Below are 26497 nucleotides of genomic sequence, written 5' to 3' on the forward strand. Positions count from 1 at the left end.
TGTGTGTGTGTTGTGGTATATGTGTGGTGCATATATTGGTGTGTGTGTGTGTGTGTTGGGGTATATGCGTGGTGAGTGTATTGGTGTGTGTGAGAGTGTGTGTGTTGGGGTATGTGTGTGGTGCATGTATTGGTGTGTGTGTGTTGGTGTATGTGTGGTGCGTGTATTGGTGTGTGTGAGAGGGTGTGTGTTGGGGTATGTGTGTGGTGCATGTATTGGTGTGTGTGTGTTGGTGTATGTGTGGTGAGTGTGTTGGTGTGTGTGAGAGTGTGTGTGTTGGCGTATGTGTGTGGTGCATGTATTGGTGTGTGTGTGTTGGTGTATGTGTGGTGCGTGTATTGGTGTGTGTGTGTATGTTGGGGTATATGTGTGGTGCGTGTATTGGGGTGTGTATGTTGGAGTGTGTGTGTGCGTGTTGTGGTATATGTGTGGTGCGTGTATTGGTGTGTGTATGTGTGTGTTGGGGTATATGTGTGGTCCATGTATTGGTGTGTGTGTGTGTGTTGGGGTATATGCCTGTTGAGTGTATTGGTGTGTGAGAGTGTGTGTATTGGGGTATATGTGTGGTGCATGTATTGGTGTGCGTGTGTGTGTTGGGGTATATGTGTGGTGTGTGTATTGTGTGTGTGTGTGTGTTGGGGTATATGTGTGGTGAGTGTATTGAGGGTGTGTGTGTGTGTTGGGGTATATGCATGGTGCGTGTATTGGTGTGTGTGTGAGTTGGGGTATATGTGTGGTGTGTGTATTGCGGGGTCTGTGTGTGTGTATGTTGGGGTATATGCGTGGTGCATGTATTGATGTGTGTGTGTGTATGTGTGTGTTGGGGTATATGTGTGGTGCGTGTGCTGGGCTGTGTGTGTGTGTTGGGGTATATGTGTGGGGCGTGTATTGGTGTGTGTGTGTTGGGGTATATGTGTGGTGCATGTTTGGGGTGTGTGCGCATTGGGGTGTATGTGTGGTGCATGTATTGGTGTATGTGTGTATGTTGGGGTATATGTATGGTGCATGTACTGGTATGTGTGTGTGTGTGTGTGTGTGTGTGTGTGTGGTGTTGTGTGTGATGTGTGTGTGATGTTGTGTGTGTTGTGTGTGATGCATGTACTGGTGTGTGTGGTGTGTGTGTGATGTGTGTGTTGCTGCTCCCTCCTACCACACACCCTTTCACACTCCCTGCTTTTGCACGTGCTGTTCCCTGGCCCGCAATGCCCGCCCCTTGCCTCTCCCACAATGCAAACCCTGCCCATGGATCATTCAGGGTCCAGCGCAGGCCTTTTAGGTCTTTCTCAGCCCCTCATACCTACAGGGCTCATCACTCCATGCTCTGTGCCCGCAGTATGTCCAGTGCCCACTCATCTCCAGGGAACACTCAGTTCCTACCTTCTGAGGATTCCTGAAGGTCAGCTCCTTGTCCCTTGCACCCATCACCATGCCAGGTTTATAGCAGCCCCATCCCCAACGCTCATTGAGCAAATAGATTCATTTATTCATGGCAATGTGTATTTATTGAGCGTCTACTACATGCCCGGCCATTTAAGAATTGGACCTTGCTGCATGAATGAATGAACATGGACATCTCATTCATGGAGGAGAGAGGTCTGGGGGCATGGAGTGTGGGTGGCTGTGTAGCCCCTTACATGATATTACCAGACTTGGCTTGGTCTCAGAGTGAGGGGGAGCCACCACAGGGTTTCAGCAGGGGAGAGACAGGGTCTGCCCTGGATTTTAACGCCCCCCTCTGCTGTTTTGTGGAGAGCAGACAGCAGGGGCTTGGTGGGTGTCAGCACTGAGGAGGTGACCATTGTGCCTGGGTGGCTCCAACCTCAGGGGAGAAGGAGGAGGGATGGCGGACCCTGAAATATCTGGAAGGCAGCGCTGGCGAAGGAGTGCAAGTGACGGGGACTCCCGTCTCCTGCCTCTTCCACTCCAACATCAAACAGCACCAGGCCTGGAGGGAGCCAAGCAGATCAAGGCCAGCACTGCCTCCTTGGGGGCGGGGCAGAGCGAGTGAGGGTCTTCATTTGCATCCCATTGCAGGCCCCCAAACACGTCCTGATCCCAGCAGCCTTTGATCTGGTTTGATGTCTCCTTCAGCCTTCTTCCCAAGCAGGAAGGCTTTCATCCTCAGAGGCGGCTCCCAGCCCAGCTGGCTTTAGCACAGTGTGGTGGAGGGAAGGGGAGTGCATAGCTCTCCACTGGCTCAGGCTCAGAGCCCTCCTGAGACCTGGCCCGTGGTGACCCTGTGTCCCAAGTGAAGGAACTGGCTCTTGGGAGGATGGCCAGCCTGGTCACATAGCTGCAGGTTCTTGACTCCAGTGTGGACAGTGGTGCTGGAAACTGTCTGCGCTGACCTGATCAGGGGTAATTGCTGGGTTCTCAGCCTTCAAGGATGGGAGTGCAGATCCCTGTCCCTATCCACTGCATCCCTACTTAGAAGGCAGTTCTGCTGCTGTATGCTGCCCCCTGGGGCAGTGAGGTGGCTCTACAAGGGCTGGCAAAGGGGAAGAACAGGAAGCCTCTGGGTTTTCGGGTAGAGTAGTCAGGCAACCGTGAAAACTGCACAGATGTAGATTCAGATGAGTCGCTCATCCCTTAGGAACCATGGGTGCTTGACAGATCTGGTTTGGGAGACTTCATGGAAATGGCATGTAGGGATGCTCAGTACCGTTGGGGGAAATGTCTGTTTTTGCACAACCCATGTAGACCTCCTGGTGGAGGCTGGAGAGCATCTCAGTGGTTCTCAAAATGCTGCTGGCTTCTCTGACTGACCTGGGCTGGCGCGACTTTGCTCAGTTTGATGTCCCTGGTGGTCCTCTCTACACTCCCAGTGGTGGGAGTGGGCATCACCCTCCTGCCAGCTGGGGTCCCCATGGGTGAGCAGTACTAATGGTTACAACATTCACAATAACTGGCACTTATTGAGCCTTTTCTCTGTGCCACACATGTGCTAAAAACCTCATTTAATTCCAGACCTGCCTGGGGGGTTCTATGCCTAGCCGGAGCCTGCACAGCCAAAATGTGGTGGAGCCAGGATTTGACAAACAGCCTCAGTTAGTATCTGGAGGACACCATTGGCCTGGCCCTCCTGTTGAGTCAAGTGTGTCTCCCCGTCCCTTGCTACTGAAGGTCCTCCCTGATCCACAGGTAAAGTTAGAGATGGGGGCATGTCCTTCACCCTCAGAGTCACTGCCTGCGGGCCCAAAGAGAGTAGAAGACCCTGGGATCCAGGAGGCACCCTGGGGGGCCACTGCATGGGATGACCCTGGGCTCCAGCCTCTGCCTGGCAGCTGAGGAGCAGATTCATGGGGTGCTCTGGTCTCTGGGCTCTTGCCCAGTCATCACTCCCCAAGACCAAAGACTCCAAAGCAGGAAAGAGGCCTCCAGCTCAGTCATCGTGAATATCTGGCATTTTCTCTGCACCCCCAAACTGCTGCCTTTGAGCCTCCAGGTCTCCTAGCAGCCTCTCTGCCCAACCCACCAGCCACTAGACCTCAAAGCCATGTACTCCCCACCCTGGTCCCTGACCCCAGCGTTCTCCCCAGCTCAGTACCCCACAACCTTCCCTCAGCAGCTGGAGGGAAGAGAATAGTAAAAATCTACTGTGGTAGTAAAAGGCATTAACCATCTGAACACTCGCCCACAGTGCCCCTGCAACCGTCTATCCTTAAGCAAGAAATATTGTTTAATGCTGATGGTAATGAGTGAATCAAATTGTGAAAATTAAACTGGAATTTGAGCATTAGTGCCAGGATGCTGGCATTTTGCGAGTCAAGTGGTACTGCTGTTACCTCCCTCCTCACCACTCAGGGGCCCACTCACCCTGCCCGGCCAGCAAGATGCTTCCCACGTGGCTAGCGTGGGGCAGCAGAGAAGGCACAGCCCTGAAACATCCCCCGTAGGGGGTTGGGCTAATCTTGAGGTTCCACTGAGGGTGCCCTGGGCTCTCCTTCTAAAATACAAATCCTTTCAGCCCGAGCCCCATCCTTCCCTGACACCCTGAATAGAGTGAGCTTAGGATTTTTTATCTCCCTCATGGAGGGACCCATGGGAGGATGCAAGAGATTCTGGCAGCCAGATTCCATTGTCTTTTCGTTAGCACCTATCACTTCCCCGGGTGTCACCCAGTGCTTTTTACAGGTTGTGAACCAGAGCTCAGGGTTAGACTGGGGTTTAAGGAAAATTAAAAAGAGTCCTGAAGTCAGAGGAATGGGTGATGTATGCATTGGTGGAAAGGAGAGCAGGCAGGAGGCAGGTGAAGAAGCAAAGTCAAGCTTCCTCAGGGTCCCCTTCTTGCAAAGCTGCCACAGGCAGGGACCACTTGGAACAGGTGAAAAGGGCAGCCAAAGGCGTCCCTCCACCTCTCCGCCTTTGCTCAAATTCTTGTGTGGGCCTGTAGTCCCTGCATATGTCCCATGCACTTCATAATCCAGCCCACCTCCTCCTGGAAGCCATCAGGGTGTAGCTAGTTCCTCCTCCCCCTTCTAGCTTCTTCTGGCCTTTATCCCAGAGTTACTGGATGTATCTATCAGGCCTTTGTTCTCTCATGAGGGGCTCCAATGCAGAGGCTCTGGGCCTATAGACCAAGGACTCTGGACTCTCCAGGAATCTCAGAGCCATGCACAACTCTTTCTCCCCAACCCCTTAAAAGAGAAAACCCAGAAGCGCTCCCAAAACTCATCTCAGATCCTCTGTTCTAACAATTCCCAGGCACACAGTGAGTGCTCAATCAATGCTTGCTGAAGGGGCAGCCAGAGGGGAGACGCAAAATATGTCAGGGGTTTTGTCCAGCCCCTCCTGAGGTGGCTGTAAGCACCTTCACCTGACACAGAACTGGGAGCTTCTCCTGTCCACAATTTCATCGTCTTCCCCCAGCCCCAGCTCCTGCACAGGTGGGGTGGTGAGTACAGACTCTGCCTACCCCCCTATGGTGGTTAGACATCTGGGAACAAAGAGCCAAGCTGCCCTCTCTGGGCCCAAGCAGGGCTGGGATGAGCACCCACCTCCTGTTGCCCAGCCCTCTGGGGAGTCACACTCCTGTTCCACAGAACCCCAGATGCTCCCTCACACCTGCAGGCACAGACACGATTTAGAAGAACAGATGGCAGCAGCAAGGGCTTTGTGATCATGAAGTCAGGGGACCCCATGAGGCTGGGTTGAGTCTAGGCTCCAGCTATGGGCAACCTCCTGTGCATCCTGGGGCTCCTTCTCTGCCCCAGGCTCCTCATCTGAAAAAGCATGAAACCCTTGGTGTTATCCAGGGCCCTGCCCAGCTCTGCCACTCTATGGCCTTGTTCTTCCAGGTGCAGGGACAGCAGTTCTTGGGGCCACAGTGTGCCAGCACTGCTGGCCTTTGTCTTGTTTGGGGACTTGTGTATTGTGGATGGCCTGTCTCTCCACCAAGATGCCAGCTCCAACGAGCAGCTTCATCTCTCTTGTTTACCACTGTAGAAACAATGCTTGGAACAGTGTCCGGCACAGAGAAGGTGCCCAGTGAACAGCTGTTGAGAGACTGTAGAACATGCTTGCTCCCCTTGCTCTGCCCCTTGACCAGGTGGAACCCATGAGGCCTCAGTCTCCTCAGCTCAGGTCAGCGGATTTTGTTGTGCTCAGTTTCCAACTCCCAGGGCTGAGCCCCTGACCTGAGCTAGGCTCTGTCAAGAGAATTCTGGGCTCCTAATGCCAGCCTCCAGTTGCTCACCACATCTCTGGGCCCCCGGGGGGTCTCAGCGACCTCTCACTCATTCTTCAGCCCATCCCCTCACTAACTCTGAGGCCACTCCTTGCCTCAACACCTTGGCCCAGCCCAGCAGCACCCGCCTGAATGTGTCTTCAGAGGGGCAGCCCCCCAATAACCCGACTATGGGAAGCAACAGGCTCAGGGCTGAGGGCTTACCAGAACATGGGTACCACCAGAGCCTCTCCATTACCAGGGGTCCCAGCTTAGGCAACTGGGCAGCAGCCAGGGCCTGCTCTGCCTGTACCAGGAGTCAGGGGCTGTGTGGATGGAGGAGGATGGGCACGGGCTGGGGAAACAGTCATTCTCCAAGACTCTTGCGAAATTGGCATCAGACCCAAGATGCCAGCGAAATGGTACCGTTGGTTATCTGATGCAGCTTGAGACAGTGCCTCAGGAAAGTAGATACAAAGGAGGTGGGCAGAGTGGGTAGGAGACAGGGAGATGTTGTCAATCTCAGCTGGTCAGCCACAGCCTCAGGATCTAGTCCAACCTGTTGCTTCAAGTGTGTTCCCCATCATGAGATGTGGGTCCTCTGACTTCTCCTCTCTCCCTCTTTGACCTCTGCCCTCTCACATTAGGGGTGACCTTCCAGGCGAAACCAAGGCAGGGCAAACAAAGGGAAAACAGCACTGCATTTCCTCTTCCTCTTGCATGGAGAAATCTAAGTAGGGGCCATCACCATGGTAATTACCTCTTGGCAGGTGCTGGGACCCTAGCCACCACCATGACAGGAGCATCTAATCATATCCATTTCATAGATCCCAAAACTCAGGTGTGGAGCAGGAGAACGGGAGTGGGAGTCAGTGGGCCTGGCCCAGAAGGAAGTCCACTCCCGAACTCAAAGTCCCTCCAGCCCCTGGTCTGAGAGACAAGCCTTAGAATCACTTGCAAAAGTCACAATACCCAACTGGAGGACGGTGCAAACTGAACACATTTGAGGATCCTGGAAGTAGACATTTGAGTTGGGTGCAGTCAATCCATGACTACCTAGAGGAAGTGAGTCTGAAGCTGGGTTTCTTTGGTGTCTTGCAGCCCTCCAGAAAGGTAAGGGTGGCTGTAGTTTCCCTGGGGAAATCCAGATGGGGAGGAAGAGGGGGAGCCTGGCAGCTTATATGTTTAGAAAGGCCTCGAGAAGGAGGCGCTTAACTGAGAACTGCACAGTAAAGGGAAATTTCAGGGGAGGGGAACGAGGAATTAGGAAAAACAAAAACAAAAAAACCCCAAAACCGGCAAAAAAGGAAGTGGCTGGATAGAAAGGCACATGTGGATGAATTTTAATGCAATCAGAAAGCTGTCATAGCAATAATAAAGGAATGCATTCAGACGTCAGGAGAGGCGAAGGCGAGGAGCTGCAGTCTCCGCATGTAAATCGAGCTTGGGCAGAGGAGGTGCCTTCCCTTTCTTTCCTTTTTCTGTCCAAGTGAGGAAGTGGAATTTTTAGCAAGAGGGCCAGGGATTAGCAGGGGCGGGGTTCCATTTCTAAGTCTTTCTGGAAACCCTATTCGATTGAGCCTTTAAAAGGCACTAAAGGTTGAGGGGGAGGTAGGGGGAACGCTGGGGGCTGTGCCTGGAGAGAAGAGTTTTAATTACTCCACAAAAGAAGGAAAAGCGCCCATTTCACTTCCAGTAAATTGCTGTTGCTGCTTCCAGGAGTGAAACATAAGGGCTCCCCAGTCTTTCCTCTGTCTCTGTCATCTTTCCCCCCTGCCCTCTTCTCCCAGCCCTTTGCCTCTAATTCTCTTGTCTATGTTTCCTGCCATTTTCTCTCCCCCGCTCCCTTTCTGCGCTGAACTCTATCTCCTCCCATCCCACTTCAGCTTTTCTCTTCCACTCTCCCTCTCTCTCTTCCTTCTCCTTGTTCCCCAGAGCCTGGAGTAAGTAGGGGAGGGCTGCACGCAGAACCCTGGAGATGGGGTGGGGGTGTGCCCCAAAGTCTTGCCAAGCCAAAGGAGCCAGAAGAGCAGCTTGAGGCAGATAGTGGGGCCGGGGCTCTGGGGTCCAGAGCTTTAGCTGAGGCCCACCCTGTTGGAGGGCCAGCTAGTGTTTTTTGACCCACAGCTGGTAACAGGGACCAGCAACTGTGCCCTACAGGTTATGGGAGGAGCTGGGACCCGGCATCACATCATCATTGAGAACTGGCCCAGTGCTGAGTGCATCTGGACTGAGGAGTACCAGCAGGGCAGAAGGCAGGAGGACTCTGCAGGTGGCTTGTGGAGCACAGGGGCCTGGAAGCTTCCTCTGCTTTGCTTCAGAACCCGGGACAGACCCTCAGCTCTAAGTGAACTCTCCTGACAATTTGGGCAAGATGGGGGTTCTCTGGGAGAGAAGGTACCAACCACCTTGAATACAGAAGGACACAGGGTCCCTGAGTGCCCATGTGTTCAGAGGAAACCATGAACACATGGCCATTTGCAGTTTTGGGGTCTGCATTTCTGCAGCTTTGGCTGTGTGTCAATCATGTAATCATCCACAAACATCTAGCGAGTGCCTGCTGAGTGCAGCCACCCCTGGGACTCTGTTCCAGTTCCTATGGCTGCATACCAATTTAGCCCGAAACTGAGTGGTGTAAAACAACCGTTTATTTTGCTCATGGATTCCGTGGGTCAGGAATTCACAGGGCACAGCATGGAAGGCCTGTCTCTGCTCCAGGATGTCTGGGCCTCAGCTGGAAAATTCAAAGGCTGGGAGCTGGAATTATCTGAGGTCTCATTCATTCACATGTCTGGTGGTTGATGTTGGCTGTCAGCTGGGGCCTCAGTTCCTTTCCATGGGGACTCTTCTGCATGGGCTAATTGGGGGTTCACAGCATGGTGGCTGGCTTCCACAGAGCTAACACTCCCCCCCAAAAGAGAGGCAAGTGGAAGCTAATCTCTTTTATGACCCAACCTCAGAAGTCACCTGGCATCACTTCTGCCATTCTTTATTTGTTAGAGCAGTCAAGGGGAAGGAATACGCCCCCCAACTCTCAGTGAAAGGAGTGGTAGTCACACTGAAGTAGCAGCTTGTGGGCTGGGGGTGCCTTCTGCTGTCATTCACCAGCTGCTGCAGGTGGATACAGCCCCGTGTGTGCATGCCTTGTCTCCCCGGGCACACAGCGTGGGGTCAACAAAGCACTTGATACTCATCCCAGGTGTGTGGGGGCTGCTGAGGCATCTTCAGGAACAGGCACCCCCAAAGTGCCCAGGGTCGAATTTTGCAGCGTGAAGAAATAGGAAGAGCCAGACCGAGGAGGGCGCATCCAGATGGAAGAAAAAATATGTAGGATACCAAGGAGGTGTGCCCTGGGATGGCACAGGGCGGGCAGTCATTCATTCTTTATTCACCTCATCACTGAATGGAGGGCCTCCTGTGCTCCATGCACTGCTGCTTCAGCAGAGAGGCCTGATCTCTTTCCCCAGTGAGCATCCCAGGGAATGGGTGGGAAAGGAGAGCTATACGGAAACCCACAAAGTAGTCATTGTCCTTTGACATTCTGGCCACAGGGATGGGGGCCTGAGACAGAGTAAGGGAGGGGTAAGAAGAGGCATGGGTGAGGAGGCAATACTCAAACTGAGACCTAGAAGAAGAGGACTGGACCTTGTGATAAGTGCGCTCCAGGCAGGGGCACAGCATCTGCAAAGGCCGACGTCAGAGCCGCCAGTTGTGATTCATTTTGGAGCCTGTAGAGGATAGCGCGTGAGACGAGGGAGGAGAGGAACGCAGGCTGCCCGTGTGCTCTAGTGAGGGGCCAGCCCAGGGGCTCTGCTCCTCAGGGTGCAGCCTGCCCTGCAGGCGGAGGAGGCCGAGTCGCTGCGATCCAGCTCCCGCCTGCCACAGCTCTCTCCGCACCTGTCCTGCGGCTGTGCGCTCCTACCCCACCCACTTCTCTCCCTCGCCCTTCCCGCTCCGACTAAGCCCCGCCCCCGTCCCCCTCCCCCGCACCTCTCCCCCGCCGGCCCCGAGCCCCAGCCCCGCCTCCCTGGCTCCTCCCTTTCCCTGCCGCCCTCCCCCTCCGGCCGTGCCCTGCTCCCGCGCAACCCGGTCCCTGGCCCGGGTAAGCATCTCCTAATTTTGTTCTAGAAGATAGAAAACTCTTCGTGGGCATGCTCAACAAGCAACAGTCCGAGGACGACGTGCGCCGCCTTTTCGAGGCCTTTGGGAACATCGAGGAGTGCACCATCCTGCGCGGGCCCGACGGCAACAGCAAGGGTGCGCGGGGCGGGGCCGGGAGGGATGCCCCGGAAGGAGGGGCGAGGCGGAGGGAGACCTGAGGGCTCCTCTGAGTCTCCGGGTCCGTCGCCGTCTGTCTCTGGGCTTCTTGGTGTCTTTTTCTCAATCTCTGCCTCACCCGTCTGCGTTCACCTGGGATGCGCCCTCTCCTCCCGGCCCCCCCCGGCCCTGCTTCTGGGTCCCAGCTCGGCCTCTCGCGTCCCCGCAGGGTGCGCCTTTGTGAAGTACTCCTCCCACGCCGAGGCACAGGCCGCCATCAACGCGCTACACGGCAGCCAGACCATGCCGGTGAGTGCTGGCCCCTTGGGGCGGGGGCGAGGGCAGCGGTGGGCCAAGACCCCAGCACCCGCCACGCTCCGCCGGCTGTCCAGTCTCCCCAAGAGACAGGAAAGCATGACCCTTATCCCCGGGCCTCAGACAAGGACGCGGAAGCCCAGAGATGTTAAGGAACTGGCCTGAGATTACCCAGGTAGATAATGCCCGCGGTGGGGTTCACACCTCATTCCCCTGGGCGAGCGCCAATGCCGCCCCCTCCAAAGCGCCCCGAGGAGCGGGCGGGGTGGGCGCAGGCCAGAGGCACCGACAGCTGCGGGCGGAGGCTCTGGAGCAGGTGGGTCTCACGCGCCGCCCCGGCCACAGGGAGCCTCGTCCAGTCTGGTGGTCAAGTTCGCCGACACCGACAAGGAGCGCACGATGCGGCGAATGCAGCAGATGGCTGGCCAGATGGGCATGTTCAACCCCATGGCCATCCCGTTCGGGGCCTACGGCGCCTACGCTCAGGCAGTAAGTGGCAGCGTGCAGGGGCAGCGGTTCTCAAGCTCACTCCCCTGGGAGCCTCAGAGAGCGGGACATGAAACCGAAAATACTACTCTATCCCTTGCCCTCTCCCTCCAGAGTGAGGAAGGGCCAGGAATGAACCCATGAACCTGGGGGGTGTAACTTCAGAAGGGTTTGAAAGAAGGCTGGCCCAGTTGGGGTGGCTGCCAGGAGAAGGTGGGCTGCTGTCTTGGTTCTAAGGGGCAGAGCTGAGAGAGGCCCCACAGAAAGGTGGGTTACCCCGAGCCTTTTCCCCTCAGCCAGATCAACGTTGAACCCCAGGAAGCACAGATGAGAGGGGGAGGTTAAGGTCATTGGTTGCAAACCACCCCTACTCCATGGAACGGTGACTTCAGGCCTTCTGGTCTGTCCTGGCAGGGCTCCTGTGAGGCGCCCTAAAGCCCTACACACCCACACTTCTGATATCCCCTCAGGCCTCTGGCCCACCTACTTCTTTCTTCCACATGGGGGCCCACTCTGTCAGCCTCTCCCGGAGCTGCCTCCAGACTGGTAACCACAGCCCCTATGTGGGTGGCACTGAGGCAGTCCACGGTTCTGGGTCTGAAAATGCAGGCTTACCTCACTTCTGCAGCACTGTCCGCCTTGGCCACATTCCGCAGCCTCCCCTGTCCGCACTCACCTTTGTGATAACACTAGGGGTGCCTGGGGTTCTATTCATAATTCTCCTGTCACTTCTACCAACAGACTCCAAATTAAAACCATTCTGGACAGAAACCTGTGCTAAGTAAGTTCTGCAGAGGCTCATCCAGCATGTCTCTAGTGCTTTGGATGTCACTTCCCCATGAATGATAGGCTGTACACAGGGCTGACTAGCACCCACAGAGCCAGTCTCCTCCCCTGCCCCTAGCAACAACTTTTGAGTTCCAAAGACCCTAGCATTACTTTTAAATACAGTCATCTCTCAGGGCGGTGGACTCTAATAGCGTTGAGATACAGGGCAAGAATGGGAGAGGCATCAGGGCTTTCTGGAGTGGCAGCTGGCAGCTTCTGGGGCTCAGAGCCTGGGAGGTTGGTCTCCAGGAGCTGAGGCCCCTGTCGGGGAGGGATGCCCCCTGGAAGCACGTGATATTTTTTCCACTCCCTCTGCCCCAGCTGATGCAGCAGCAAGCGGCCCTGATGGCATCAGTCGCGCAGGGCGGCTACCTGAACCCCATGGCTGCCTTCGCTGCCGCCCAGATGCAGCAGATGGCGGCCCTCAACATGAATGGCCTGGCAGCCGCACCTATGACCCCAACCTCAGGTGAGCTGGCAGGTGCCAACACAGGGTCTGGCCTGGTGGGAGAACAGCTGGCCCCAGGCTGGGACCTAATTTCGGCTACCAGCAGACCATTCTGTGGCAAAAGCACATAGTGTCTGGGCCCAAGAGGCCTTGTCTTCTGGCAGTTTGTTTCAAAAATGTTCTAATCCATGGGGATCCAAGGGAAGATGAGATATGGGACCCATGCAGTCTACCGTGTGATTTCAGGGTGGGGCGGATTTCTCTCAAGCTGTTTAACCTTATCAGGAAACAATATATCTTGATCTCTACTAACGAGAGACCTGGAAAGAAATTGACATGAAGACATCTCCCTGTGGTGTCTATGACGAAAAGAGCCTTGGCCATTCTGTGGCCTTGTTCAGCCCCTGGCCCAAGCTCAGAAGGAACTCATTTGGGTGTCGTCTTTTTTATTTTTATTTTTTTCATTTCCCTTTAACCCAACCTAGACTCACTGGCTTTTTCTAAGTCCACTATGCAACAAGCTAGAGAGAACCACAAGAGTTATCAAGGGACAGGAGTTTGGAAAGAACCCAGCTCACAAATCATGTTTTTGATTGAATCTTGGCTATTGTCCAGTCCAGTGAGTCTCAGCTGTTGCAGTTATGCCCCCAAATCCCCAGGACATCTGGCAATGTCTGGAGACATTTTTGATTGTCACAACTGGGAGTGGGGATTGCTATGAAATCTAGTGGGTAGAGGCCAGGGATATTGCTGTACATCCTACAGTGCACAGGACAGCCACCACAAGGAACTATCTGGCCCCAGATGGTAATAGTGTCAAAGTTGGGAAACACTAGTCTAGTCCTAAGGGCTGGTCCTGCACCCCAGGCTCTCATTCACTGAGCTTCATTGGCTCTCTGTGCCCAGGCCACAGCAGCAACTTTCCTAACATCCAAGAGCTGTTCCTTTCCCAGATGAAAGCCAAAAAGACTGTGCCATCTCTGGGCTCAACTTGAATACTACCCTTCACCTCTGATCCCCAACTTCAAGGGATACACATGAGCCCAGGCAGTGGCCAGCCTCAGGTCCACATTCTCAGAGGCACCCTGCTTCCTGCATGAGAGGAAGGCCCTTTCCACCCTCTGGGCTTTCAGTACAATCACCATAATATCCACATCTCAGGTTCCACCTTCCTGGCATAGAGAGGACACAGGGTATTGTCATTTGACCCCAACTTTATTCTCACCATCATGACCACTACTATTGCTTCAACTGGAGGAGGCCAAGGTGTCTACTTTGTGTATGAGCTAGAGCTGAGTCTGGGCTCTATAATAACCTCTCTGCCTCAGTACAAGAGAATGCCAGAATTAAGACCTACTCCATCTGAGCAGAAAAACTTCCTGGAGAGGCATATCAGCCCTCCAATGACCAAGTAAAGACCATCTCATCCAGCCTTAGCTGAAGAGAGTAAGAGCACTGAAAAAGACTTAAGGAGGGCCAGGTACGGTGGCTTATGCCTGTAATCCCAGCATTTTGGGAGGCCGAGGAGGGTGGACCACTTGAGGTCAGGAGTTCAAGACCAGCTTGGCCTACATGGCAAAACCCCAACCCTACTAAAAAATGCAAAAATTAGCCGGGCCTGGTGGTGCATGCTGGTAGTCCCAGCTACTTGGGAGGCTGAGGCAGGAGAATTGTTTGAACCCAGGAGGCGGAGGTTGCAGTGAGCTGAGATTGCACCACTGTACTCCAGCAACCTGGGCAACAGAGCAAGAAAAAAAAAAGGACTGAAGGAAGACCAAGTGTGGTTACAGTCAAGGGCATTGAGAGTAGTCTATGTGCTGTCTAAGGACAAGCCATCAGGGTCAGAGAAATCATATTTGGGCAGGTGGAATTTGGACTCTGCCTTGAAGGATAGATACAATTGGGATAGGTGAAGTCACTTCATATAGGGAGATAAGCCAAGGCATGGGTCATAGATAAGATTGAGCTGGTATGTGAGGTCCAAGTCTATCCACAGGTCCTTGGAAACAGTTGAGTGAAGCTTTATGGGTGGGCCTTCCTCACCTTTGTTCTGCTTGCCTCCCCTCCTCCTCCACCCTTCCATATGCCTGGAACCAGGTGGCAGCACCCCTCCGGGCATCACTGCACCAGCCGTGCCTAGCATCCCATCCCCCATTGGGGTGAATGGCTTCACCGGCCTCCCCCCACAGGCCAATGGGCAACCTGCTGCGGAAGCTGTGTTCGCCAATGGCATCCACCCCTACCCAGGTAAGCACATCTGTTAGCACTTATTTCCCTATGCAGCACATTCTTTATCCATGCTGTCCCTGCCCTTGCTGTTATAACAAGATGTGGCTCCTGCCCTCTGTCCATTTCTTGATGAAAACCCAACTGTGATCAGAGAGGGCCAGCCTCCCGTCTTCCTTCAGGGAACCCGTGATGGAAAAAATGAGACCAAAATCCTGCCCTTGGGGATGTGTCATTCTGATCTGGGAGACAGATCCCCATTCCAGGTGCTCCCTTAGGGAAGAAAGGAGACTGGGTGCAGTTGTACAACCATGTAGAGAGGCCAGTAAGTGCAAAATAATTGAATGTGAATTTAACCTATAAGAAGTAAGGGGATAGAAACTAGAAGAACAATCAGGTTAGTGTTAAGTAGGAAAAGACTCTTCGGGAAGGAGTGGAGGGAGGTATAACGATTGGCAGTCTGTCTAGTAGAGACCAGTCCGTCCCTTGGTGCACACAAAAGCGCGATCATGGTGCACGCAAAAGCGTGATCAGCACCCTGGACAGCTCAGCACCACAGACATCCTAGCACCTTGGACAGCTCCTAGACTATGTTCAAAAAGTCTGGCACACAGAAAGATCCAGGAGGCCTGCTCCTGATTAACTTTGTTCCTCAAACTTAGTCGTCCTCACAGGATGAGAGTGTCCAGTTGGCCTGAAGCAGCTCTTCTCTCTGGTCTGGAGAATGGGCTGCTATCAGGGCAGGGAAGCTGGGCCCAAAGCCCTCTAGTAAACTACAAGGGCAATGTGCTCCAGATGTGGAGTGCTGCCCCACTTCCTGGAGGGCAGAGGATGAGGTTAGAGTCCCCATAAGTATCAGTAAGTACTCAGTTTGTGCTGGGAAAGGGGGGCCCAAGAAGGAGAGCAGGACATGGACCTATCACCTGGGAGGTCAGAGTCCACTGGGAACACAATCTAAGTCTGCAGAATGATGAGACAATACGGCAGAGTTAAGTTTGATCATGAGTGAGTGTTCTCAGACTTGAAATGCTAAAGATCCCAATGAATGGAGAGTTCTGCAGGCTAAAGAAGCCCAAAAGAGCCTTCCCAAGGAGGAAACTACCATCGAGCATTAACAGATGGGCAGGAATTGGAGAGGTGAAGATGAACAGGGAACACCCTCCTTTGGAGGGACCTGCTGGCAAGAGTGGAGGTGATAAGGAGATAGGTACACAGGGCAGGCAGGCCAGCCCAAGTTGGATTGGCAGCAGGGGCTGGGTACTGTTCCCCACTCTGAGTGCCCATCAGAATCCACTGTGGGGCTTTATACAACCACATAAGCCCAGACATTCTCATTTTCCTGTCTAGAGTACAGACCAGGCATTTGTAGTATATAAAAGCAGCAGAGTGCAAGGTCACTGTACTAGAGGGAAATAGAGGAGAATTTCCTGACTTTGAACTTGGAGTTGTCCTTGATCCCATTCCCCATTCCAGAGCTTGCCCCGTAATGTATCCCTCAGTCCACCAAAAAGAGGCCAGAGGAGTCTAGAGAGTGAAGTGATGAGGCTCTAATGATCTGGAGTGTTGTTTAAGGATGATGACCCCAAGCTGGTAGGGTGGCAGGGTGGGGCTATGCAAGCTAAGGGTGGAAGAGATCCCACCAGTCTAAGGCTCATGGGCTGGGAGATGGCATCCCCAGCACATCTGGGTGGCTTCATTTCCCACCCCTTCCTGCCCACAAGCCCATCTGGATCTCTGGATCCTGATAAACCTGCTCCTTCCCAACCCCCCTGGCATCTGTGAGCTATTTCCCTCATGGAATTTGGTAATGTTTCTTCCCCTATTTGTAACAATCTGCCACATCTCATAAACAATTCCCTGCCAGAGCAAGAGGGAGGGAGGGATGGAGGGAAGGAAAGGAAAAAAGTAGTACATTAAAAAAATTAATTTACCATCTTTAAATGCAGAGTTTGGACCCGCCGTAATGAGCGAGATCCTTCAAAATATTCACTCTTTGGCAGTTACTAATGAGGTCGTTAGGCAGAGAAGTAGAGAAAGGTCTCATAAATGCTTTTCTCTGCTTCCCAGCCCCAGGTAGCTTTTCTGATCTCCCCTCTTGGGTTCTTGCTGGATACACACAGTGTGGCCTTTACTGTCACATAAACACCCTTGAAGGGGTGGCTCTTGCAAACATTAAAGATTGTTCATTCATTCTTGTCATCATACTCTTTGCCAGATGCTTATGACGTTCCTGGCACTGTGCTGGCAGCTGCCATGCAAATCGTGCAGGTTATATTTTGCATGAGGGTGCCAAACTGTATGTCCAAAGGAAGGGGCACTCTTTTCTAATTTGCATAAAGACACTGCATGGCTGAATAGCTGGAAAGACCAAGAGCACAATCTGGATGTGGTTCTCCTTCCATAGAGCTTAGAGGCTGGCAGAGGACAGGGGCAGAGGGAAGGCAGAGAGGAGACCACCCTCCCAAGCACATCACACTGAAGAGCCCTCAGCGCCAGTCTCTACCACGGGGGAAATAGAGGGACAGGATGTGGGACTGGGACAGCCCCAGGCAGGAAGGAGCCTGCATTGTGGCTCATCTTCAGCTCCCCCTATCTGAGCAGAGCCCCTGCCGCATCCTGCTCCTGGGGGCTATGGAACCTACTGTCCCACTGTCTCTAGGGACCTCTGCCCCAGGCTTTTCCCTGGGCACCCCTCAGGCCCAGGTGCTCTTTTGCTTTCTTTCTTTTCTTTTGAGACAGAGTTTCGCTCTTGTTGCCCAGGCTGGAGTGCAATGGCATGATCTCAGTTCACTGCAACCTCCGCCTCCCATGTTCAAGTGATTCTCCTGCCTCAGCCTCCTGAGTAGCTGGGATTACAGGTGCCCACCACCATGCCCGCTAATTTTTTTGTATTTTTAGTAGAGACGGGTTTTCACCATGTTGGCCAGGCTGGTCTCAAACTCCTGACCTCAGGTGATCCACCCACCTCGGTCTCCCAAAGTGTTGGGATTCCAGGCATGAGCCACCGTGCCCAGCCCAGGTGCTCTTTTTCTAATGGAGGTTTACTGAGATACTCAGGGAAACGTGCTCAGGCAGGAATTTGGGGCACTCTCCCTAGACTAAAGGTCCCAAAGCCTGGCATAGCCAGTTAGCTTAGCTGGCCTGAGTTGACAGGCGGATAAGCCCAGATAGTTTCTTCCTGCCACCTCGTGTTATCCAGTTTTCCCTCAAGCATCCTAGGGCTCCATCCTCCCTCTGGGCAGTCCCTGCCTCTACCACCTCTCTGGGCTTCCAAGGCCAGCCCACTCCCACATTAGTCACCACCAGCCTTGGTCGCCAAAACCAGTGCCTACCACTGGCCCATGCTTCAGGCTTTTGCCTACAGCTTCTGCAGAGACAGCAAAGGCAACAGAAAGGAACCAAGCCTTTCTCTCGGCCCAGCTTCCCTGAGTTTCTTGCCAAAGTATCTGTACAGGGGACCTCTCTTCCCACTGGGCAGGAGACATCCCAGGGTCACAGTGTCGGAAGACAGGAGGAAGGTCCTTCGTCTTCCCGTTCCTCGGTTCTGCGGGCAGCACCCCTCTCCCAGTTTGCTGGGAAGACCCTATTTGTGTAGCTGGTCCCTGCTGAGAGGAGCTTAGCCATGGGCTGGGGGTGGAAGACCTCCATGCCTCGTGCAGCTTCCCTGACAGTGAGGGCGTGTCCCTCTGTTGAGCAGGCACAGTGGCCCAGGAGGACAAAGTGGTAGTGTGAGGCCTTCTTGCCCTTTCTTTCACCCACTGGGGACTGTGAGCCCCCTCCCCTTTCCCCACAGCCCTTCTGCAGGCCTGGGCCCCTTGTGTGTGCCCCCCACCAGCATCTCAGTGTTGAGGCTTCCTTGGCATCTGCTCCCCAACCCTCCACAGTGCTCTGCATGAGCCCCCATCTTACCCCAACCCTAGGCCAACTGCAGCCTGCATCCCCCAGCCAGGATGGGCAACTGTCTACCTGCCAAGAGCCCTGGGCTAGGGAAGGTGACCCCCAGAGAGTCCAGGCACTCAGGGTTTCTGTCTCAGATGCCCTGCCCCAGGGCAGAGCCTGCAGTAGCCAGAAAAGGCAGTGCAGCTACATCATTGTCCTCATGGGCATGAGGGGAAGGGCCAGTATGGTGGGCATTGCTGACCTCTGTCCCCTTGGCTCCCTACAGCACAGAGCCCCACCGCCGCGGACCCCCTGCAGCAGGCCTACGCCGGAGTGCAGCAGTATGCAGGTCGTTAGTATCCACGCGTCCCCACGGCTCCTTCCCCAGCTCTGTTTATCTCTCCACGCCTGTGACACCAGTGCCCCCTCAGACCTGGGGCCAGCACTGCATGGGGTGGGGAGAGAGAGTGGAAAGAGGGACGGCTGTGCTGGCAGAGACCCTCCAGGCTGCCTTCTTGTCAGCGGGCCACAGAAAGTGCCCCTGCAGTGGGGTTGGGCAGAACTTCAGGCAAGTGGGCAGGCCAGGTGGAAGTTTCGCCATTGCTGGGCAGTTACCTGTCTTTGAGGCCAGATTTCCCTTCCCCATGGAGCTTCCAGGGCCACTTTGCCGCACCGCAGGCAAGGCACCGCAGGCAAGGCTGGATCTGGGTGCTGACACCAGCACCGCAGACAAGGCTGGACCTGGGTGCTGCCCACCATGGGCCACAGTCACTGGCCCAGGAAGCACAGATGCCTGGTTTGAGAGAAGGAGGGCCTCTAGAAGAGATGCCATTTCCCCATTCCCTTCCTCACACTGGCAGCAGGATGGGGCCCCAGCAGGTGTGACAGGGAGCAGAGGAGGAGAGGTGGGAAGGGACAGCCCTGAGTGAGCAGAGGGCCTGGGGTCACTGAGCCCAAGCCGAGCTGTCAGCCAGGCTTTTCTCTTTCTGTCACCCCTGGACTACACAGCACCCCATCATCATCCCTGCCTAGCCTGTGTCCTACTGCCTGACCTGATCAGGGTCTCTCTTCCCTGTGCTTAGAAGAGCCAGTGCTGTCTCCCATGAGTGCAGTGGGGCTACCTGGCAAGGGGTGAGGGGACTGAGGTGAAGCTGGCCTGGCACATTTGGAGCCCAGAGGAGGTGCTGTCACCTCTTGGGTCCCCTGAGCTCTGACTTCAGGCTCTGCTGCTATGGGAGCCAGGCCAGGCAGAGGAGGGAGCCAGCCACTCCTGTCCTACCTGGGGCCCTTTCCAGTTGGACAATCAGGTTTATCCAACTCAGTCCTCTGCCCCTGGGGACTACTCCCTGGCAGCCTTCCCAGAAGCCAAGTCCACACCTCAGGTGGCCCCCGACCTCCCACACAGGTGCCATTTGAGTGGGAGTGAGGGCCTTCCAGCTGGAGTCAGCTGTGGCTCAGAGAAGTGGAAAATCCTTCCTGTGGATTCCAGGTGGTCTGGGGTAATCCTGTCCAGGCCATTTTGGTGTTTTTAATTATCCATGATTGTGTGTTATGCACACATGTGGTTTATCCACTATTTCAAATTCAACTTGCCTCCCCCAAAACATACACACACACGTGCATGTGTGCATGTAATGTATGCACACATGCACTAACATCATGTACACAAGTGTGTGCACACACACATGTACACACATGTACACACACCCACACACGTGCATGCACACATGTAATGTACACACACATGCACCCACACACATGCATATATGCATGTATGTACACACACGTACACCCACACTTGCATGTGCACATGTAATGTACACACACACATACACACACATCCCCACACGTACATGCATGTATGCATGTAATGTACACACACGCACACACACACGTACACACACCCACACACGCATTTCCACTCTTCACCTCGCAACTCCTCTGTTAGTCTGGGAACTGAAAGCTGGCTTTGTCCTAAGTGGCTGAGTGGCAGGGCGCTTTTTGGCTGATCTGCTTTTACTGCCTGCACTGAAATCTCTCTCTTTCTTCCTGCTTCCACTCTCTGCCTTGTCGCCGGCTCTTGCTTCTTGTCTTGGGCCTCCAGCAGCCGCCTACCCTGCTGCCTATGGTCAGATAAGCCAGGCCTTTCCTCAGCCGCCTCCAATGATCCCCCAGCAGCAGAGAGAAGGTGAGTCTGCAGGCCAGCTCCTGGGCCCCTCCCTCCCCCTGTTGTCCCCAGAGAGACTGCTCACCTGGGCCTTGGGCTGGGGTGTGCATTGGAAAAGTGACCACATTTGTGTGCTGTGTTGAGGTGGGCAAGGGAAGACAGCAGTGCTGTGAGGAGTGGTGCTCTCCAACTTAAGGTTAGAGGTCCGCTTCTTGTGGGCAGCTCTGTACACCAGAGTGGTGTCTGGCCCAGGGGCAGGGGCCTGGTCAGAATGCCCTGAGGGCTGGCAGGTCCCACACGAGGCGCTTTTCCTACTCCCCTCAATCATTGCTGCTGGCCTGACACAGAGCTCACATATCGAAACCTTGGTCTATGAGAACCCCTTCTGAACGGTTGGGTTTGTGTTTCTTCCATGGCAAGCCCTTGAACCACCCCTTAAACAGAACCTAGCAGAGGTTAAGCCTGTGTGTACCAGTGTAGGCCTTGTCCTTGACCCAGGGAGCTTCTGGTCTTCCAGAGGAGATAGAGGCCCATCCTTGGGGTCTTCATTGGAGGGCCCACCACTGTGTTCCCAGAGAGAATAGCTGGGAGATGAGACTCCAACAACATGGTGGTTTGCAGAACCAGCTCTGATAGCTGTGCACACTGAGGAAAAGATGGTAATCAGGCTGAGAGGGTCAGGAAGGGAAGCCCCAGAGGAGGTGGGGTCTAAGAATCCCCCTCCTCTGGTGGGCAGGATTTGGCCAGTGGGGAGGGTGGGGAGAAGTAGGAGTGCTCATGGCTGAGGGGAATGAGAGAGGGAGATGAGTTTATCACCCACAGAAGCTGTGCCCTCTGGGTGACCAGGAGAGGCAGGTGGAGCTCCCAGGGCAGGACTGTGTGGGCAGGATGAGAAGAGATGAGAATGCCCCAGTGCAGGCCTAGTGGAAGAAGGGGGTGATCCTGGAAGGCTGTGTCCCTAGGCCCTGGTGTGAACAGGGCAGGACAGCAAGATCTTTGGGTCAGATGCCAGGGACCTCAGAATGCCAGTCAGTGTCTTCCCATCCCAGTGCCTAGGTACCCACATAAGCAGGAAGACAGGAGGCTGGATGAACAGGCCCACCCTCTGGGACTCTGTGGGCCTGCCACAGAGAGCTCAGCTTGAGCGGGCAGGACACTAACAAGGTCCCGTCCTCTCTACCCCTATGGAAATAGTCACTGGGTAGTGAGGCACCAAATCTGCCCCTGCAGCCGTGTGGTCAGAGCCTTCTGGTGGCCTCCAAAAGCCTGACTCATAGCCCCTGCAGCACAGCGTCCTGGAGCCCTCCGATGTAGGTTAGTCCTGGAAAGAGCCTCAAGAGTCTGCTGGTCCAACATCATTTGACAGGCCCCGGTGCCAGACAAGTCCCTCAGACCCCAAACAGGTGCCACAGCCTGCCTGGCTGAGAGCCTGGCCTTCAGAGAAAACCCTTTCGGGTAGGACTCTGGCACCTCCTTCCCCTGTGAATCTGAACAAATCACTCCATCCCCTCAGCCTCAGTGTCCTCACAGCAAAGTAAGGAGAGTGGGGAGCGTTCTCTGGAGGGGTGTGAGGACCAAGCCGGCTAAGTCTGCCCCCAAACTCCATTCTGCAAGTGTCTGTGCACACTGCCCTTCCTTTACCAAGCTACCACCCCTTCCAAGGCTGTGCATGAGGCATACCGCCCCAGCTTACACCCAGCAGGCAACTTCTGGGATCAGGGGCATCAGGGCTTCCCATGCCCAGGAAAGCCAAGTTACAGGAACCCAGAGGGGTGCACAGGAAGTCCCAGCCCATACCCTGCCTCACGCTGCTGCAGCTGAGGGACACTGGGCTACCACTGGTGAAGTGGGGGTGGGGGTGGTCCCCTCATCAGGCTGCAGCCCTGGGCCTGCCCTGCCCTTGCCTTCCCCACAGTCCAAGCCTTCATCAGTCAGACCAGGGCCACAAGGGGTGGGGTCCAGGACTCCCCATGTTGCCTGCTCCAGGTCCAGAACAGAGAGCTGTGCCTGCAGGCCCTGATATCTTTTCTCCCACTGATGCCATTGTCAGCTCCCCCAATCACTCTGGCCTATTGGCTCAGGGGTCTCTAAATCCTGCCCCACCCCTCACACAGCTATAGGTCAATGGCACCCTGCCCAACACACATGACAGCCCCTACTGCAGGCCTTAAACTGAGGCCCCCATGGGCCCTCCTGCCCCTCTCCTACCCTACACTCTGCACCATCCCATGTGCGTAGCTCTGTACTCCTCTTCATCTCTGAGCAGCTGCAGTTCCTGCCCCCCTACACACACCCTGTTCCCTAGTCTAGGCCCTCTGTGGCCAATCCTGGCTCCAGCCTCTCCTTGGGGTGGCAGGATCTGCTGCTATTGTCCCCATTCTCCCAAGCCATGGTGCATGGGTTGAGCCACCCCAGGGATGCAGGGCATGGGGAAGAGTAATGCACGATACCAACAGAGCCGCACAGCATGGGTGGGTAACAGCGTGGCACTGGGAGTGGTTTGTCAGGAAGGCTTCTGTGGGTCTGGAAGGATGAGCAGAGGTTGGCAGCACATAGAGCTGGGGAGGCAGGAGGTCTAGGCAGGGGGAACAGCAGGAGCAAAAGTGCAGCTGCTGCAGAGTCCAAGGTGAGCATGGGGCCAGGGAGAGACAGGCGCAAGGTGGGCTGGAGCCCGGCCAAAGCCGTGTCCCACAGAGTTGTCCGAGTCATTCACAAGAAAGAAGGCTGTGTTCTTCCAGCCCTGCCAAGAGTTGGCTTCTTTACGTCATGGTCCCCTCCCCATGTGGAATGTCATGGAAATACCAGGATATTCTGGTGGCAGGGGAGGACCCTTCTGCCACCTCCTCATCTTTGAGCTGAGCCTGAAAACACACAGATGCCTGAATTCCCCAAGGGCCATCTGCCCCATAGATGGGATGAGGTTGCCCTCAGGGATGGCTGCTGCAGCGGCTCTGCCAGGGCTGCAAGGTGGTCAGGGGTAGCCGCTTTCTGTCTCTGCAGCTCCGCTTCACCATTTCTCAGAAGGCTGGGCTGGACCACATTGGTCTCTAAAGTCCTGCCAGCTCTGCCATCTGCATGTTCTGTAATCTGTGAATGAGGGAGTGCAGAAGGGCTTGGCGGTAGCTGGAGTTAGACAGCGTGTGGGCTCACTGTCCAGGGGAAGGGACTAGAGCTGCTGCCCTGGCTTCTTCGTAGGCCTGGGCTAGAGAGTCATTCCTGGGGCTCCGCCACACACCACGCATGTGGGATTGAGCCTGTGGGCCCTGTCTGTGAAGGCTCCTTATCTCTAAGGAGAACAGATGTAGCTTCCACATAAAGCAGCTTGCAGAACTTGAACTCGGAGCCAGGGCCCCAAATCAAGGCAGGTGTCAGCATGGGCTGGAGCAGTCAGGGCCTGGAAGAGTGAGGATGGAAGGAGGAAGGAAGGTGTGTGGGGGGCTGGAGGGGGCCAGGCAGGAGGACACAAGAAGGAGCATGCCCCTGGGAGCAGCCAGTCTGGTTGGAGAGAAAAACCTCCAGACATAAAAGAGAAAGAGCCCCACCCTAGAGGATGAAGTGTGGATTCGGGCATGAGCAGGGAGAGGCTGGAGGTTCTTTCAGAGAGGGAGGGTATGGGGAGCTGGGGGCCATCCAGGGCACATTCACAGGGCATGGTTGGAGGGGACAGGGTGAGGGGAGGGCCATCAGAGCTCGGGGGTATCCAGCACCAGGAACCCCTGCAAGGGGGTGAGGGAGCACGTTTGTACCCGGTTCTGAATGCGCCGTCCCCCAACAGGATGCCTGGGAGCCAGCAGTCCAGGGAGGGGAGGCCGAAGGGCTGGGGTGGGCAGAGGGCACAGGGCGAGCACCAAGGAGGGAGGAGGCCAGTGGCTCCTTGGGTAGCTTTAGGGGTTGGGGAAATTTTTGTTCTAGGCTGTGGACCTCGAGGGAGTAGAGATAGATGGAGAAAAGGAGGAGAGTGGAAGGTAGAGGAGCAGAAGAGAAGGTGCAGAGTCTCTAAATCGAACCTTTACTCCAGAACTGGGTTCTCTGGCAGCCTCACGGCTCCCAGAGAACAAGGACAGCTGGCTCTGGCTGTGAAAGCCATGCAGCGGCCCATGTTGGTGCCTTACTGTTCAGCTCATGCCTAGGTTTCCAGCAGCCTCTGGTCAGAACCTTGCTTCTTACACAACGCTAGGTGCAGCTGGTTCCTTCCCATTCCCACCACAGCTTGGACACCATCATTGAAATGACCACAAGTCACTTTAAAAGATGAAATTATATGTGGCATATGCTATCTAAGACACATCTTGGAACGATTTCAGTTTCAAAGAGTTAAAATTGAGCATTTTGACTATTTCAAAAGGAACAGGTAAATAGTTATTGGGAATTTTAGAAAGCTAAAGCCCTGCATAGTGTTCAGGGGGTCTGGGATATTGAGATTTTTAGTAGCAAGAGGGAGAGAACTCACACTATGGAGACAGGCAGGCTGGGCTCATGTCCTGGCTCCAGGCCCCTCCCAGCTGTGCGTGTTTTGGCAGGTGACTTAACCTCTCTGGGCCTCACTTCCTCATCTGTGAAGTGGCAATGATGATAATAACGTCACAAGGTTGCTGTAAGGATTAAGTGAGTTAGAGTCATGTAAAGTGCTCAGAACAGCCTGACACATAGTTTGTGCTGCTGAAGTCGCAGGGCTGTTACTGTGGTAACGAAATGAAGAACCTTCATGTCATGAGGCTGGAGGGTTCCCTGGCTAATCATAGAGCCTCGGTTGCAGCCCTTCCTATGCACCTACACAGGAGGAGGCAGGATAAATCTTGGTTTCCTGGGTGTGTGGAACTGGGCAGGACAGTTGGGCCATCAGGGGCAGATGAGAAAGAGAGGCTGCAGGCCAGGGGGAGGATGGGCACCCCAATCCCAGAGTCTGAGCCTGGCCTGTGAGAGGGGAAAGTGGGGTGTCTCCCCAGCACAGGACACGGCTGCCCCAGGTGATGCCCTGGTCCCCCCAGAGCAGGAGCTGGGCAGGAGGGAGGCCTCCCAGATCTCCTGGGCCTTCCCTATCTTCAGCACCTGGTTTCCAGAGACACAGCAGTAGGTCGACTCTGCCTCTGGAGCCCTAGGGTTTCCAAGCCTCTGCTATGGATCCATTTTATAGAAAAGGCGACTGAGGCACAGCGAGGTTCAGTGACTTGCCCAAGGGCAGAGCAGAGACTGGAGCTCAGACCCGGGGCTCAGCATCCCTGCCTCTTCCAGGGCGCCCTTGGATCTGGAATGAGACCCCCCCCTCCTAACCTTGCCCCCACCCCTCCCTGCTGCGCTGCCTAACTCGCTCACCTCTCCTCTGTCTCTCTCTTCCCCCACCCCGCCATCCCTCCTCCCCCGCCCACCCCCTCCCCTCACCGCAGGGCCCGAGGGCTGTAACCTGTTCATCTACCATCTGCCCCAGGAGTTTGGGGACGCTGAGCTGATGCAGATGTTCCTCCCTTTCGGTAATGTCATCTCCTCGAAAGTGTTTGTGGATCGGGCGACTAACCAAAGTAAATGCTTTGGTGGGTAAAGATAACAAACCAATTAGCTTCACCTAGGACAGGGCGGTGCTCGCACCAACCTACCGGTGTCCGACTGCTTTTAACCTGCTCCTTCACATTGCCCCCGCCCCAGCTGCTCCATGGCCCTCGCCAGCCTCATCTCACCCTTCTCTCTCCCACTACTCCTTTTGCTTCTTGGCTTTCCCTACCCACCCAACCTGGCTCCCCATCTCCCACTCCCAGTCCAAGAAATGGGTTTCCTCTTCCAGCCAAATTCCAACTGACTGAGAAGGGAAAGGGGCCACCTTGACAGGGGTAGGAGGGGCAGCAGGCAGAGCCCAGCCACACCCATTGCCCCAGTAGCCCCTCTCCTCTCATGGTGAGAGTGGCCTGGCCTGAGCCCGAGGCTAAATCAGAGCGTGACACCTGGGCAGGGCAGTCACCTAGCCAGGCCCCTCTCCTGCCCACCCCTTCGCCTCCTGTCTCCAGCTCTCTGTCCTGCCCCAACTTCTTCTCTGTCTACCCTGCTTTTTGCTCCCCTCCTGCCCTCCCCACTCACCTGCCTCAGGCCACCAGAGCTGGGCATTGTTGAGGAGTCAGGAAGAGGAGACTGGTCCCTGCCCTCAGGAAGCCTAAGCGCTGAGCTTAGATGAAAATTATGTTTATGGCAGTGAAAACTGCGAGTCACCTAATAATGAAGTGACAAGAAAGGTAGATGG

The 26497-nt window shown here is 55.0% G+C and overlaps 1 protein-coding gene across 50 annotated transcripts in view; it reads left to right on the forward strand.

The window, feature by feature from the left end:
• CELF4 (CUGBP Elav-like family member 4) overlaps positions 1-26497 on the forward strand; it is a 323827-nt gene that overhangs the window by 282470 nt on the left and 14860 nt on the right. For 5 of the 50 annotated variants that reach the window (XM_063640214.1, XM_063640237.1, XM_055233951.2 and 2 more), the window contains exons 4-11: positions 9794-9922; positions 10152-10231; positions 10583-10726; positions 11873-12020; positions 14097-14246; positions 18391-18456; positions 20209-20292; positions 25656-25739. In XM_063640214.1, the coding sequence (XP_063496284.1) occupies positions 9794-9922; positions 10152-10231; positions 10583-10726; positions 11873-12020; positions 14097-14246; positions 18391-18456; positions 20209-20292; positions 25656-25739 (885 nt within the window). Of the gene's footprint in view, positions 1-9793; positions 9923-10151; positions 10232-10582; positions 10727-11872; positions 12021-14096; positions 14247-18390; positions 18457-20208; positions 20293-25655; positions 25800-26497 lie in introns of all 50 variants that reach the window. The other 45 variants (XM_063640218.1, XM_063640242.1, XM_055233971.2 and 42 more) reach the window with 20 other exon arrangements.

Source organism: Symphalangus syndactylus, chromosome 1 (genome assembly GCF_028878055.3).
Source record: "Symphalangus syndactylus isolate Jambi chromosome 1, NHGRI_mSymSyn1-v2.1_pri, whole genome shotgun sequence".
Taxonomy (NCBI): Eukaryota; Metazoa; Chordata; class Mammalia; order Primates; family Hylobatidae; genus Symphalangus; species Symphalangus syndactylus.